The sequence below is a fragment of the Myxocyprinus asiaticus genome, chromosome 3, assembly GCF_019703515.2.
Source record: "Myxocyprinus asiaticus isolate MX2 ecotype Aquarium Trade chromosome 3, UBuf_Myxa_2, whole genome shotgun sequence".
Taxonomy (NCBI): Eukaryota; Metazoa; Chordata; class Actinopteri; order Cypriniformes; family Catostomidae; genus Myxocyprinus; species Myxocyprinus asiaticus.
Window position 1 is genome coordinate 35,830,366 of NC_059346.1, and position 15,409 is coordinate 35,845,774.

General features: G+C 45.3%; 1 protein-coding gene across 2 annotated transcripts in view; it reads right to left on the bottom strand.

Moving 5' to 3' along the window:
• The window catches only part of LOC127429471 (protein mono-ADP-ribosyltransferase PARP8-like), a 66,294-nt gene that overhangs the window by 25,103 nt on the left and 25,782 nt on the right, over positions 1-15,409 (bottom strand). Inside the window, exons 5-7 of one of the 2 annotated variants that reach the window (XM_051678476.1) lie at positions 14,787-14,857; positions 14,585-14,653; positions 8,864-8,958 (exon numbers count right to left, since the gene is read on the bottom strand). In XM_051678476.1, the coding sequence (XP_051534436.1) occupies positions 8,864-8,958; positions 14,585-14,653; positions 14,787-14,857 (235 nt within the window). Of the gene's footprint in view, positions 1-8,863; positions 8,959-14,584; positions 14,654-14,786; positions 14,860-15,409 lie in introns of those variants that run through there. The other variant, XM_051678485.1, reaches the window with a different exon arrangement.

Sequence of the window (15,409 nt, forward strand, 5' to 3'; positions counted from 1 at the left end):
TAACAAAATACCTGTACAGTAGAGAATGCACAGATGAATTAGGTTCTTTGCCAGAAAGATGTTGACAACTGTTGTAAAACGTCATGGTTACTGGTGTAACCTCCGTTCCCTGATGGAGGGAACGAGACGTTGGTGTCGATGTAGTGACACTAGGGGTCACTCTTGGGAGCCCGAGACACCTCTGGTCTTTGATAAAAGGCCAATGAAAATTGGCGAGTGGTATTTGCATGCCACTCCCCCGGACATACGGGTATAAAAGGAGCTGGTATGCAACCACTCATTCAGGTTTTACGCTGAGGAGCCGATATAAGGTCCGGACATTTCAGCGGGTAGTTCAGCGTTGTGGCAGGAGGGACCAACGTCTCGTTCCCACCATCAGGGAACGGAGGTTACACCAGTAACCATGACGTTCCCTATCTGTCACTCACTCGACGTTGGTGTCGATGTAGTGACACTAGGGGTCCCTATACAAAACGCCACAAGGCTGAACTGTGTTACGTGAACTGGCAGTGTGTGGTGGACAGACTTGCTGTGTGCCTCATAGCCAGCACACCAGGTCGACACGTAACCTCCCCCAACACAGTTATGAGTGTTGAACGGCCCTTTTTGGGGACAAGTGGACTACCCAAAGATAGAGACAGGCTTAACCCAGTCATGGCCTCTTTTCCCTTTCTCTTTTTCCACTCCCTAAAAAAGAAGGGGGATTATTCGACTGGGCCGCCAGGTCTAGTCGGGGGTGTCCCTCCCAAGGGGAGGACACCGCGGAGACCACACCTCGCCCCAAGAGAAGGGGGGATATTTAAGTGGAAGAATACGTCACATGGTCTTTCCAACCATGTGGAGAGCCTTCAAGGTAGATCCTGCCCAATGGGGGAGGAGTTAGAGGGGCTCTGCCCAAGGAAGATGCAGTTTGCCAGCAGGGAAACGAATTAGCGGAAGATATAGATCGCATGGGGTTAGCCTTACAGGGAACCGCCACATGCGGAGCACCTACCCCAGAACAGGGCTCTTAGTTAGCACGTGTACTGGGCCGGCAGCGAGTCTCTCCGAAAACTCGACTGCCACAGGGCTCGGAGGAAGTCAACCAGAGAACAAAACTTGTGAACACTACTGGGAATTAACGGCGCACGTCTTCAGCTCAAAAGGAGGTGGAAGGCGCTATGTGCAAGCGATACACCCGGCCGGCTATCCCGGGCTTATCCACTTGTGTTGCGTGCCACTACCTGGGATGAAACCGGTTCCACCCGGAGGTTGTAGAACCTTGCAAAGGTGTTGGGTGTTGCCCAGCCCGCTGCTCTGCAAATGTCTGTTAGAGAGGCACCTCTGGCCAAGGCCCAAGAAGCCGCTACACCACAGGTAGAATGGGCTCGTAGCCCTACCGGGGCGGCATGTTTTGGGCGAGATATGCCATAGTTATGGCGTCAACGAGCCAGAGGGCGATCCTCTGCTTGGAGACAGCGCTTCCTTTCCGCTGTGCACCAAAAGCAGACAAAGAGCTGCTCAGAGATTCTAAAGCTCTGTGTGCGATCCAAATAGATGCGTAAAGCGCGCACCGGACACAGCAACGACAGGGCTGGGTCTGCCTCCTCCTGGGGCAGCACTTGCAGGTTCACCACCTAGTCCCTAAAGGGGTCGTGGGAACCTTGTGCACATAGCCCGGTCAGGGTCTCAGGATCATGTGAGAGTAACCTGGACCGAACTCCAGGCACGTTTCACTGACAGAGAACACTTGCAGGTCACCTACCCTCTAGATGGAAGTGAGCGCAGTCAGGAGGGCAGTCTTCAAGGAGAGTGCCTTAAGCTCGGCTGACTGCAAAGGCTCAAAGGGGGCTCTCTGTAGACCCTGAAGAACTACAGAGGTCCGATGAGGGAACGAGGCGCGGCCTGGAGGGATTCAGCCTCCTGGCGCCTCTTAGGAACCTGGTGATCAGGTCGTGCTTCCCTAAGGACTTACCGTCGACTGTGTCGTGGTGTGCTGCTATGGCAGCAACGTACACCTTCAAGGTGGAAGGGGACAGCCTCCTTTCCAACCTCTCTTGCAGGAAGGAAAGCACTGATCTGACTGCGCATCTCTGGGGGTCTTCCCGTCGGGAAGAACACCACTTAGCGAACAGACGCCACTTAAAGGCATACAGGCGCCTCGTAGAGGGAGCCCTAGCCTGAGTGATCGTGTCTACCATCGCAGGTAGGAGACAGCTTAGGTCTTCCACGTCCCGTCCAGGGGCCAGACATGGAGATTCCAGAGGTCTGGGCGCGGGTGCCGGATGGTGCCCCTTCCCTGAGAAAGAAGGTCCTTCCTCAGGGGAATTTGCCAGGGGGAGCTGTCGCGAGGAGCGTGAGGTCCGAGCACCACGTCTGGGTGAGCCAGTAGGGTGCTACCAGGACGACCTGCTCCTCGTCCTCCCTGACCTTGCACAGGGTCTGTGCAAGCAAGCTCACTGGGGGAAACGCATATTTGCGAATGCCAGGGGGCCAGCTGTGTGCCAGCGCGTCTATGCCGAGGGAGGCCTCGGTCAGGGCGTACCAGAGCGGGCAGTGGGGAGGATTCTTGGGAGGTGAACAGGTGCACCTGTGCCTGTCGAATCGACTCCAAATCAGCTGGACCACCTGAAGGTGGAGTCTCCACTCTCCCCTGAGGGTAACCTGTTGTGACGGCGTGTCCGCCGTAGTGTTGAGGTTGCCCGGGATGTGAGTAGCTTGCAGCGACTTGAGGTGCTGCTAACTCCAGAGGAGTAGACGGCGGGCGAGTTGTGACATACAACGAGAGTGCAAACCACCTTGGCAGTTGACATATGCTACCGTTGTTGTTGTCTGTCTGAACTAACACATGCTTGCCCTGGATCAATGGCCGAAACCTCCGCAGGGCGAGCAGAATTGCCAACAACTCGAGGCAGTTGATGTGCCAATGCAGTCGCGGACCCGTCCAGAGGCCGGCGGCAGCGTGCCAGTTGCAAACGGCACCCCAGCCCATTTTGGAGGCATCTGTCGTGACCACGACGCGCCTGGGGACCAGTTCTAGAGGAACACCTGCCCGTAGGAACGAGAGGTCGGTCCAAAGGCTGAAAAGACGGTGACAGACCAACGTGATGGTCACGCGGTGTGTCCCGTGGCACCATGGCCGTCTCGGGACTCGAGTCTGGAGCCAGTTCTGAAGCGGCCTCATATGCATCAACCCGAGCGGGGTGGCCACCGCCGAGGATACCATATGCCCCAGGAGCCTCTGAAAAATTTTCAGTGGAACCGCTGTTCTCTGTTTGAATGCCTTCAAACAGGCCAGCACCGACTGGGCATGCTCGTTCGTAAGGCGCGCCGTCAAGGAGACTGAGTCCAACTCCAAACCGAGAAAAGAGATGCTCTGAACCGGGAGGAGCTTGCTCTTTTCCCAGTTGACCTGAAGCTCGACCTAGTCGGCTGAGGTGTGAGAGCACCAGGTCCCTGTGTGCGCACAACACATCTCGAGAGTGAGCTAGGATTAGCCAGTCGTCGAGATAGTTGAGAATGCAAATGCCCACCTCCCTTAACGGGGCAAGGGCAGCCTCGGCGGCCTTCGTAAAGACGCGAGGAGACAGGGACAGGCCGAAAGGGAGGACTTTGTACTGATACGCCTGACCCTCGAACGCAAACCGCAAGAAGGGTCTGTGTTGAGGAAGGATCGAGGCGTGGAAGTACGCATCCTTCAGGTCTACCACCGCGAACCAATCTTGATGCCAGAATGAGTTTTTGCATCAGCATCTTGAACGGGAGTCTGTGTAAAGCCTAGTTCAGAACTCACAGGTCCAAGATTGGCCTCAACCCACCGCCTTTTTTTCGGTACGATGAAGTAGGGGCTAAAAAACCCCTTCTTCATCTCGGCTGGAGGGACAGGTTCTATTGCGCCCTTCCGTAGGAGGGTAGTGATCTCCGCGCAAGGTAGCAGCGTTTTCGTCTTTCACCAAGGTGAAGTGGACACCGCTGAACCTGGGCGGATGCCCGGCAAGTGAATCGCGCAGCCGAGTCGGACGGTCCGGACCAGCCCTCGTGATGGATTGGAAAGCGCAAGCCATGCGTCCAAGTTCTGTGCAAGGGGGATCAAAAGGGACAACATCATCAGACATACTGGCAGGTGGGGCCTCGCGGTGGGGCGGAGCTCGAGGTGCCACACCACGTCGTAGCCGTGCTGAGTCTAAGGACATCGAAGCACTTACCTGGCTCCTTGTGACCACCCCCGGAACAGCCTGGGACAGGGGAGGAAGAGGCCTGTCCTCGTGACCCGTGGAGACTGTCACACTGTCACAGGGGCAGGAGACCGCCGCTGGAGCGCAAAACCTGCCAAATAGAGTGGTGGACGGTGGTCGTGATGACGGCCGTACACAACGGATACGTGACCCAGGGAACAAGGAAACCGCTCTTGCTGAGCTCTTGAGTACTGCAGCCACATAGGCATGCAGCGCAATTAAATGCAAAAGGTAACAAAAAGACGGAGATCTGCTTACCAGCTCCAGAGCAGCGGGTTTCGTTGTCCCTGGGTCGCCCGTCTCGAGGGCGCTTTGAAGCCTTTCACGGGTTCTGGGCGACCGCGAGATGGGTGGCGTCTGCTTCCTGCGGTGGGCTCCACGCCGGGGCCGGGCCGAAGGGGCGGGCTGCGGCGGAGCCGGTGTAGTCACGCAGGGGGATGCCCTTGGCGATGAGTAGATGGGGTGCGGGATCTTGAGCCGCGCCGGGGCAGGATATGCCGGCTAGCATCCATCTACTGCTCTACCATCGAAAACTGCTGGGCAAAGTCCTCGACGGTGTCGCCGAATAGGCCCGCCTGGGAAATGGGGGCAGCAAGGAATCGTGTCTTGTCGGCCTCACCCATCTCGACAAGGTTGAGCCAAAGCTGGCGCTCCTGGAGCACTAGTGTGGCCATCGTCCGCCCGAGAGACCGCGCCGTGACCTCCGTTGCTCGGAGAGCAAGGTCGGTCGCCGAGCGCAGTTCCTGCATCAATCCCGGGGCGGAACTACCCTCGTGCAGTTCCTTTAGCACCTTGGCTGACTTGCAGGAGAGCCATGGTGTGCAGGGCGGAGGCGGCTTGTCCAGCGGCACCGTAGGCCTTGGCCGTCAGAAATGACGTAAACCTACAGGCCTTGGACGGGGGCTTTGGGCACCCGTGCCAGGTGGCGGCGCTCTGCGGGCATAGGTGCACCGCGAGCGCCTTTATCCACCGGGGGATTGCCGAATAGCCCTTGGCCGCCCCACCATCGAGGGTAGTGAGGGCGGGGAAGCTGAAAAGATCGGGACCGGGCAGTAAAAAGTGCCTCCCGCGACCTTGTCAGCTCCTCATGCACTTCCGCGAAGAAAGGAACGGGGGCGGGGCGTGGCTTTGAGCGGCGCCGCGAGCCCAGGAACCAATCACCGAGCCGCGAGGGTTCAGGGAAGAGCAGTGAAATCCACTCTAACCGACGCTCGCAGCTGCCCGGGAAAGCATATCGTCATCTCCGCGTCAGCCTGTGACTGGGCAATCGACACCGAAGGGAGAAGCCCAGCTGAGGCTTCCGACTGGACGAGCCCGCTCTCCGATGCTGCGCTCGAGAGCTCATCACTTTCGCGGGCTCCGAATAAGAGGTCGAACTCGCCGTGAGACGAGCCGGCGGACTCACCCGGAAGCCCGATCGGGGCAGACGAGCGTGCTGGGGAATGGGAGGTCCGCAGGGGGATACCCGGCGGAGGCGGTCCCATTGGGGTCCCCAAATCGCCCCCAGTGCTAGCCGCGCTGTCCTCATACCCGTGGGTAAAAGGACCGATGCGGGAGCCTCTGGGGTGGCTCGCTTTCTTACGAAGGCGAGCCGCGACCACAACGTTGCCATGGACATATTCTCGCAATGAGAACATGACCATCCACGAACGCTGTCTCCGCGTGAGCAGTGCCCAGACACGAAAGACAGTGATTGTGACCGTTAGAAGACGAGAGATAATGAGCACAACCAGGAATAACACACGATCGGAAAAGCATCTTTAAAAAGATGCGTCTTTAAAAAGACGTTCCGTGTGTGCGCTCTTTTAGAGAAATATATACTCATTTAGAGGGGAAAAATGCTCTTTCAGAAAATATACTCTCTAGTTTTTCTGCCGAAGCGCCCAGGGGCGTTCTCTGCAGTGCACCAGTGCAGAGGGGGGAGAAGCCACTGAAATGCGCCGTCAGATCCAGCAGAGGTGAATGAACAGTAGTATTCAGCTCAATGAGCATGACCGTTCGGCTCCGAAGACAAAATCTGAATGAGTGGTTGCATACCAGCTCCTTTTATACCCGTATGTCCGGGGGAGTGGCATGCAAATACCACTCGGCAATTTTCATTGGCCTTTTATCAAAGAACAGAGGTGTCTCGGGCTCCCAAGAGTGACCCCTAGTGTCACTACATCGACACCAACGTCGAGTGAGTGACAGATAGGGAACCATCTTTCAAAAAGTCGAACAACACACATTTTAATTGCACTTATTTTTTTTTCCAGTTTCATTTGAATTTTTAGTTAAAATAAATAAAAAATAAAGTTCTAAGTTTGAAATCAAGGTGTCTTGCTTTATTGTGTATGCTTAACCCTAACCAAATAAGTTGTGCATTGACCTAAAAGCGAATTGGCAAAAGCCGGCAAATCAAAGTATTTAATGTGGCCTGGAATTATTAAAAGAGGCCTCTGTGAACTCACTCAAGCTAGTCATAGCAACTGCGGCAAAAATCAGCCCAGGTCATTTTTCAAACAGAACTCTGAGTAAGCACTCAAAATAGTTTTCTGTCCATGTGATGCCAAATGCATCACAAACATCACACACTAGACAGAATATAAAAGACTTCTGCTGCTGTGAATAAAATCTTTTATGTTGATCTCTTATTTGACTGTCTGCTGTTATCAAAAGCAGCTTGACAAAAGCTATGCTTTGAATAGCTATTTTTGCATGAAAGACCATTCAGACTGCCAGATTTTGCGAGGTAAATCATATTCTTTTTGACAATTTGTCACGAGTTACTAACCACGCACTCACTCATTAGACATTTTTACCAAGTACATGCACATGTTTTGCTTTTCTGAGAGAAAAATACACAGCATTCTTAATAGTGAGTGTGATTTGTCCGATGTTAAAACACTTTCTCCTATCCCAGTTTAATATGCAGAGAAAACTGTAATCAGTCAATTGGTGGGTTGATTTCCCCCAAAACGGTAAACAGTCAGTATGTTTAACAATAATTTAAAATGTCATGTACAAGCTTTAGTCCGACTTAAACCATACTATACCACAATTGGCCTTAGTGTTCTGCACATAATCCAGGAGAAGTCAAATGCAACACAAACAAGTAGGCTTGGCATAGATGCCTTTGTCACGCATCAATAATCAGAAGATTTTCCCAATGAAAATTCAGTCACAAGTATGTCTTTTTGTGGTTTGACAGCTCGAATGAAACCTCTTCAATGATACATACTGAGAAATTTCTAATCGTTCAGTTTGCACACTTAAACCAGTTTCATACCCTAACCTGGAAACACATCGTCACTTTCATTCTTGAAGTACAAAAACATTTGTACATTTTGTGTGTATGCGTCCTGTGCAAGGAGCTCTAAAATACCCATCCAATGTTGTGATACCTGCATCTTGCAACCTGCTTCAGGAAATATCACCCCCTTGTGGTCTCCCAATGCTATTACGCCAGACGTTCAACAGAAGCCCAACGGAGTGAATTGGAGAGCATGCAAATTAAATTAGGATTCTAATTTAAACGTTGACTAATGTTAATATATCAATGCCTCAAAAATATATTGGTAAAATAACGTGCCCATCAATAATCGATATATCGATATTTTATGACATGCCTACAAACAAGGTAGAGGTATATTATTTGATTACACATTGTGTCATGTATACTTGGACAGACAGTTGAATACTGTTGCTTGATTACTCACAAAACCCACTGTAGCTTGATTACAACTGCGCATGTAAACATACTGATCGTGGTGCTATCAGAAGATTGCTCCGTTTGTTTGAACATCCTGACCACCTGACATAGCAGCATTGCCTTAACCAATGGCAAGTGTTTGGGGCGGGGTTGCTGTATCTGTTTCAAGATGAGGGGAGATTTAGGAAACTTGTTTAATATTTGGCCCAGAAATGACACATTTCACCATAAAAATCACTGGTTTTAGATTTGTTATCTTGCTAAAAAAATTTCCTCCAACACTGATTGCAGAGCAGATTAGTAAAAGAAACCCCTTACTTTAAGCCTATCAGGGTAAACAACACAGCAATCTGCTGATCATTACATCACTGTAATCAAGCTGAAACGGACCGTCTCTCACAGACCGTCCTTCAGATGTTCACTGAGATTTTCTCCAAATGACAGATTGGAGAAATGGCCACCTGAGGGTTATGGGATCCAGCTCAGGCAGAAAACGTCCTTGAGTGGGTTAACTGTGCCAGAACACAAAAGAACGATTGCTCAAGGTGTCGTTTCCCCATAAAACTTTTCACGAATAAGGAAGGGATAGCAATATGTAGGAAGGAAGTTAACAATTTCAATACTTTCCTGTGCTGATGAAATGTTTGCACTTTCACTGACATCATGCTTCTTCTTATGGAATGTTTTTTTTATTTTTATTTAAAGTGACTTACAGTGACACTACCTACAAGCACAATCCACCTGGAGCTTCCTGGAGGTTAAGAGCCTTGCGCAAGGTCACTATGATGACAGAACAAAATTGTCACAGTAACTCTCTATTTCTTGGTTCAGATCTCATTACACAGATCCTGTTCTGTGCTTGATTACTCAGCAAAATTGCACCAGCGTGTGAGAAAAGTTTTATCAAGCGTAATGTCCTCACGTCAATATGAAGGATGGTGAAAGAATGGTCGGGTACCTGAGAGATACTGCATGATGGCCATATAAGTCCCTCACGGCTGCCAGATCAGCCTCCAGCTGGGGGTGTTTGTGAAGCTCCCCATCATAATTCACCTGCCCACACAAACAAACAGGTCAAAGAGTTGATACACAGAGCCCAAGGTTACAGACAGGAGCAGCAGTGCATTCATTCAGATCCAAGAAACACAAGGACAGCTGAGCAAGGTATGAGTCAATCTTTGACCAGCACTTCTCAACTTCTGATTTGCTCTACCTCCAGGTTCAACACAAGTTAAGCTCAATTGACAGCATTTGTGGCATAATGTTGATTACCACAAAAAGTAATTTAAACTCATCCATCCTTTTCTTTAAAAAAAGCAAAAATCGAGGTTACAGTGTGGCACTTACAATGGAAGTGAATGGGGCCAATTTTTGGAAGGTTTAAAAGGCAGAAATGTGAAACTTTTAATTTTATAAAAGCACTTAAATTAATTCTTCTGTTAAAACTTGTGTATTATTGAGCTCTTCATTTGTTTAAATCGTCATTTTTACATTCACTTTAGGGTTTGTTGACACTACATCGTCATGGCAACAAATTTGCAAAACTGGATATAACTTTACACAGAAAAGGTTAGTAAGTAACTAAAATCATAACACACATACTGTTTACATCTTGTGGCTATACTTCTTAAACAGTGACTATTTTGATGTTTACGGATTGACCCCATTCATTTCCATTTTAAGTGCCTTACTTTTTTTTTTGTTAAAGAAAACGAGTCCAAATTAATTTTTATGGTAATCAACATTATGCCACAAATGCTGTTGATTGAGCTTAACTTGTATTGAACTCCGAATATTCCTTTAATCAGTGTAACATCTTCAAGAAGATTACTTATTCAGAAGACTTCAAACAAGCTACTAGACATCAATCATAATGTTATTTTTAACATGATGATGACTGCGGCTAATGGTTGTGTTGATAAATATGGTACTTGGTAGATATCTGCACTCTCTTAATGCTTAATATAGATCAAACACTTTAGATTGCCCTATTTCAAGATCATTACTTGTAGATTGTGGCCAAAGATCAACAGTGTAACTACTAGGGGTGCAACATTCGAATTTCTCACGGTTCGGTTTGTATCACGGTGTAAGGGTCACGGTTTCGGTACGGTTCAGTATTTGCTTTGTTCAACATCAAAAAATATTACTGCCAAATCCAAAGAATAATCTATTTGGTAAACACTTCAACAGGTTTGCCCTTAAATAACAGTAACTATAGTTTAACCATGGCATTTGTAGTAAAATCATAGTAACCACAATATAAACATGGTTACTGTCATGGTTACAATATATAGTAAAATCATGGTTACTATATGGAAACTACAGTATTACGGTTATAAAACCATGGTTAATTGTATCAAAACCATGATTTCTGCTCAGAAAACCATGGTGACAGCAGTCATGGTTACTACAATATTACTATAGTAAAACCATGGTTAATTTTTGTCAGGGTCCTTAACTAAAAAAAACATTTTCTCTAATTACTAAATCAACATTTTAACTTAATACCTGCACTAATATGCTACATGCATCAAAGTGCACTTCAATCTCATCTCAACATATTCAAGCTGTACATAACTATAGAAGGAACAACCCTGCTATTAGAATGCATACGAGAAGCGATGTTGTGATAATGCTGCTTGAGTATTTAATCATTCATGGAAATCCCACATGAACACCCCAAATGCTTTAGTTATTGTTTCATGTCTGTCCGAATTAGCACTGAGTGCCTGCTTAAAAATGGAAGGGAGTATGTGCAGTTTCGGCTCACCTGCGCTCATTCCCTGGGTGATGTTGGCTTAAATGATTAATCATGTATCAATGAATTACTATAACAGCATCTTAATGCCATTAATCAAAGCGCATTATTGACGCTCGTGATAGATTACAGCCGTGCAAGGAAACAGGAAGAACTTGCATGCACATTTTAAATAAACCCTCACTCGCATTATTGACATATATTATCAGTATACAGCACTCGTGTTGAGCGATGTCTGCAGTGTCTGTTTTGTAAACGTCTTTTGACCATCACTGTTGTAACTGACTGCAAAAAAAACAAAACAAAAAAACAATGTTCCCAGAAAGGAGAAATGCATGGGGCTTCTCAATTAGCGGCTCGTTTTTTCTACTTGTCATTTTCAACTACACACAACGCTTGCAGAACAGTGATGTCATTAAATTTACCCACATGAAACACAGGTGGAGCGTATCCATTTACAGATCCATTCAGGTGCATTAGCGGAGGTTGTAACTGTGCGTCTGCTTGACGCTTTGTTTTCTTGACCAAAACTTGTGCTCCAGATGCGTCATTAAACGTGAGGTGAACGACCGTGGTGCCAATGCTTCCCAAACCATGGGCGGTGAACGGTACGGTTCGGTTATTTACAGGGAACCATTACACCCCTAGTAACTACACTGAGAAAGTTCATTTGCCAAGCGTTTTCAGACAATTCATTGCATCTTAAATCTGATTATGGAATTTTTCTAGCTTTTTTTCTAATGCATCACTAAGCTGATTAATAGGCAGAAATGCCATGTTTGGAAGGAGACAGAACACCAGATTTCCTGAGAGATCCATGAGTAATCACAATATTTATTTCAACCTAGTCAGTGGATATGGTGCAAGGAGATAAAAGGAATGATGCATCTGAACAAACAAACAATATATACATTCGAGCAGGGATACTAATATTACTTAGCTCAGAGGACACTTTTAGAAAATGCTGGGTGACCAGGGGCTGGAAAATAAAATGACCCGGTTAAAGTACACCTTCATTTTCACTTGGTTTTCAAATGTGCAGCAAACAATTAGTGTTAGTCCAGCCTTAGAGCTTTATCACATCATTTATTAAAAAAGTCATACTGTAAGTGCTGGTCAGTCTTTAAAACTCTCTCTTCATTTTTCATTACAATGTAGTTGATTTAAAGTAGTGCAGACACAAGTGTTATAATCGAAGAGCTCACTTGCAGTGTAGTCAGCTTCGTTCATTATAAATTATAACGTGCGTTCTAGCTTGCCATGTTGCATTACACGCTTGCAGTGTAGACAGTAGTGGCAACTGAACAAAAAACAAAACAAATTCAGATTGTCTTGGGAGAGGGATTAGACAGAACTAGTCAGTGTAAGTACAGTTTATTGTCTTTACATGAATAATTTACATAAATATTGTCAAATATGTCCTATTTATGTATTGATCATTCTTTGGTGGATGTAAACAACAAATGAGTTCACTCTCTTTACCGTTAAATAAAAAATACAAATTGCTGTTTGAGAACAGGAAAATGTAAATCTAGTGCTGTCAATCGATTAAAATATTTAATCATGATTTATTTTTAAAATGAATGCATTAATGCATTCAGTTCCAAGAAAATACAAAATAGGCCTAGTTATAATTATTAGAGTCAGCATTTTGTGTGGATGACTCTTCATAGATGCAACAGAACTCTTTGTTCATCACACTCACACAAAATAGTCTACAACAGATTCTATACTTCTAAAACTGTGATATAAGCTGCACAGCTCCAACTAGTTCCAAACAGATCTGAAGGTTCTGATCAGTTTTTGAAAATCCCACAGACCAGAATCAAACCGTCATATTCAATTATGTCAAACTGAATAAATGTGTTTACAGTGTTAAAAAAATGTGTGTTAATTATATTTGCATATATTCCATGCAAAAAAAAAAAAAATACTACATTTTGAAAAACTCTATGATAAACTAATATGCAACATTGGTAATAGTCCTGAGATCATGAAAATTCACTAGCTATTTTCTATAGCAGTGTGAATCTGCCTGCATATTGCATGGAAGCATCTTCTGAAGGCTTTTAGATGTGATCTGCTCATGTCTTCTATAATCGAATGTTCCCAGAACAGCAAAGGCTGTGAAAGTTGCAATTGGCCTCATTAGAGTGAGAAAGTGCCAGTAAGCATTCACAGCCTGGGCATGCATTTTCATCACAACTGGACTGCTCCTCACAGGATACACCGCGCTCACTCTCTCCAGCTTAACTGATTTGCTCCAGTTAACATGGTCACATGATTCATTTAAGAACAGGTCGTGTGTGCGGACATTCATTCTTATGATGGAAACCTTCTCAGAAGAGTGAGGGACTACTCATTAAAAGTTAAGAGTCATAAAAAAAATATTCTATAAGAGCTGAAGCTACTTTAAGTAAATTTACCATGAAATGAAAATCCTCAAGCCCCAGGTGCTGTGGGTTTGGGGCCAGTTTTATACCTGTAAGACCTAAGGAGGTTTAGTAGATGTGACCACGTAAGGAACAGTTCATGTGGTGAACAGGGGGGCCTTGTTTAGCTAATTCTAACTCTAAAACTTCTACAGATATCCTTTTTTTGACACGTTTCGCTAAAGGTTACATTTGCCCGTGCAAAGGCCATAAAATGTTAATTTAAAGGTGTAATCGATTTCAGCTGTTTTACTTTCACCATTTTTATAGTTCAACCACACGCCCCTTTTCCAAAACCCACCTTCCGAAGACGTGTCAGCAAACCTGAACCCACAAAATGATTCACATTGTAGCGGGGTTCCATCAATGTATTTGTATGCTAATTTTGAGATATAACATAAAAAAGCAGGATAGAAATATAAACATGTGAAAAAAATTTCCCTGCTTCTTGAAGTGGATACATTTATTATTTGGTAAAAAGACAAGCATGAACCATGATGGAAACATATTTACAGCATAAATTCCTAGATGCGCATTAAAATGTCATCTGAATTTTCCGCAACATACAACAGAAGCAGCAGAACAATATTCTTTTCCATTTAATTTCCATTTTTAATTTGCGGCAATTTCCCCGAAGTAAAGATTTTGTTCGCTTAAGATGGAAATGCTGCTTTATTTTAGTGATGCTCTGATCGATCGGCCACCGATAGGTATCGGCCGATATTCATGTCCTATGTCTCGATCGGTGATCGGTAATTTGGCCGATCGCATAAGCCGATCGCTCATGTTGCAAAAGACGCGCAGCTTCTTTAAGACTTGAGCAGCACTGTTATAGCATCACGAAGTGTGTGGAATACTGGCATAGTGTTGTAAGACAACAAACTTAATTCAGCAGTTAAGAACGATGCAGTTGGAGAGGTATGTCAAGTTTGTGTACTCTACTTTTTTTGTCAGCAAAAACTAGGCAAAGTGATATTACTGGGAAGAGGAAAATTCAATTAATAGTGAAAGTGTGCAGAAAGCTTACATATAGCCAGTTGTGACAGAGATCCTGATAAAAGGTGAAATGATCGGGATCGGTATCGGCCGATCAGGTGACAAGAAGATCGGTATCGGCTGTAAAAATCCTGATCGGAGCATCCCTACTTTATTTGCAAAAAGTTTTGAGATATTCAGATTTTGGGATGGAAACCTGACTACTGGCTGAGAGTGTTATTTGATATGCTAGTTTTCTAATTGGCTAACAATGTGCATACCCTGCTCCTGACCCTTTTTTTTGTTTTTGTTTTTTGCTGTTTACAGAGCCCAGGGCTATCACAGAGGGAGATGTGATTTCTCAGGCCAGCTATTTCAGTGATATCTGTCAGGTAGCAGGGACATTTTATTCCTGGTATTCAAAATAAAAATTGATTACAGCACCTTTAGTATAAAATTTTGTATATTTTCATTTGAGAATATGATGTACACAAAATTAATTTGAACTTACCTGTCCAACATAGTAGAACTCCTCAGAATCGTTATCACCCTCTGAATCCTCCTCTATAGCATAATGGTACTAGAGAAATTTCAAAAGCATGTCAGGACATTAGTCATAATAGATATTGTTTGACAAGTGATTCATTGTCTAGCAGACATTTGAAAATAAAACATATTTCATAATAAAAATAAAAGACATTGTATGTTCTTACCGAGTTTTTGTCGATTTGAAGTTTTGATTTAATAGACAGACAGCTGGTGGCATCATTATTTATTCGTATTTCTAAAGACACAGCAAAAGCAAACTGTGAGTATGACATAATATGAAGAAAGAATTTCAGGTGAAACATAAAACACTTTATGAAAGACCATGTCTGGCATAATCTCTGTGACAGGCCTGATCATGTCCTGAATAGGCATCCTTCCGCATACTCAACAACTAGCTCACCATTGCTCTGCAGAACATATATTTTGTGTAAATCTTATATGATTTGTATGGTAACAGACACACTATTGTTTCAACTAAATTAGCAATGGGCTCTATTTGCGATACAAGAGGGTGTGGGTGAGAGTGCTTGCACTATCTGTGGTCTTACAGTATCGCAATTTGCTATTTTCCTGAGAAATAGGTAATTGCGCTGAGACATCTGAGAACCACGTCTATTCTCTGCGCAAATTCTAAATTTAGATCCTGCATTTGTAGTTTGCGGATTTCACCAGCAGGTGATATCGAAAAGCTATTAATAACTTTTAAAACTAGCCATGATTTGTCTGTCAGTAGATCAATATTATTAATTATACTTACATTCTTTATAATTTAACAAAGTCGCAAAAA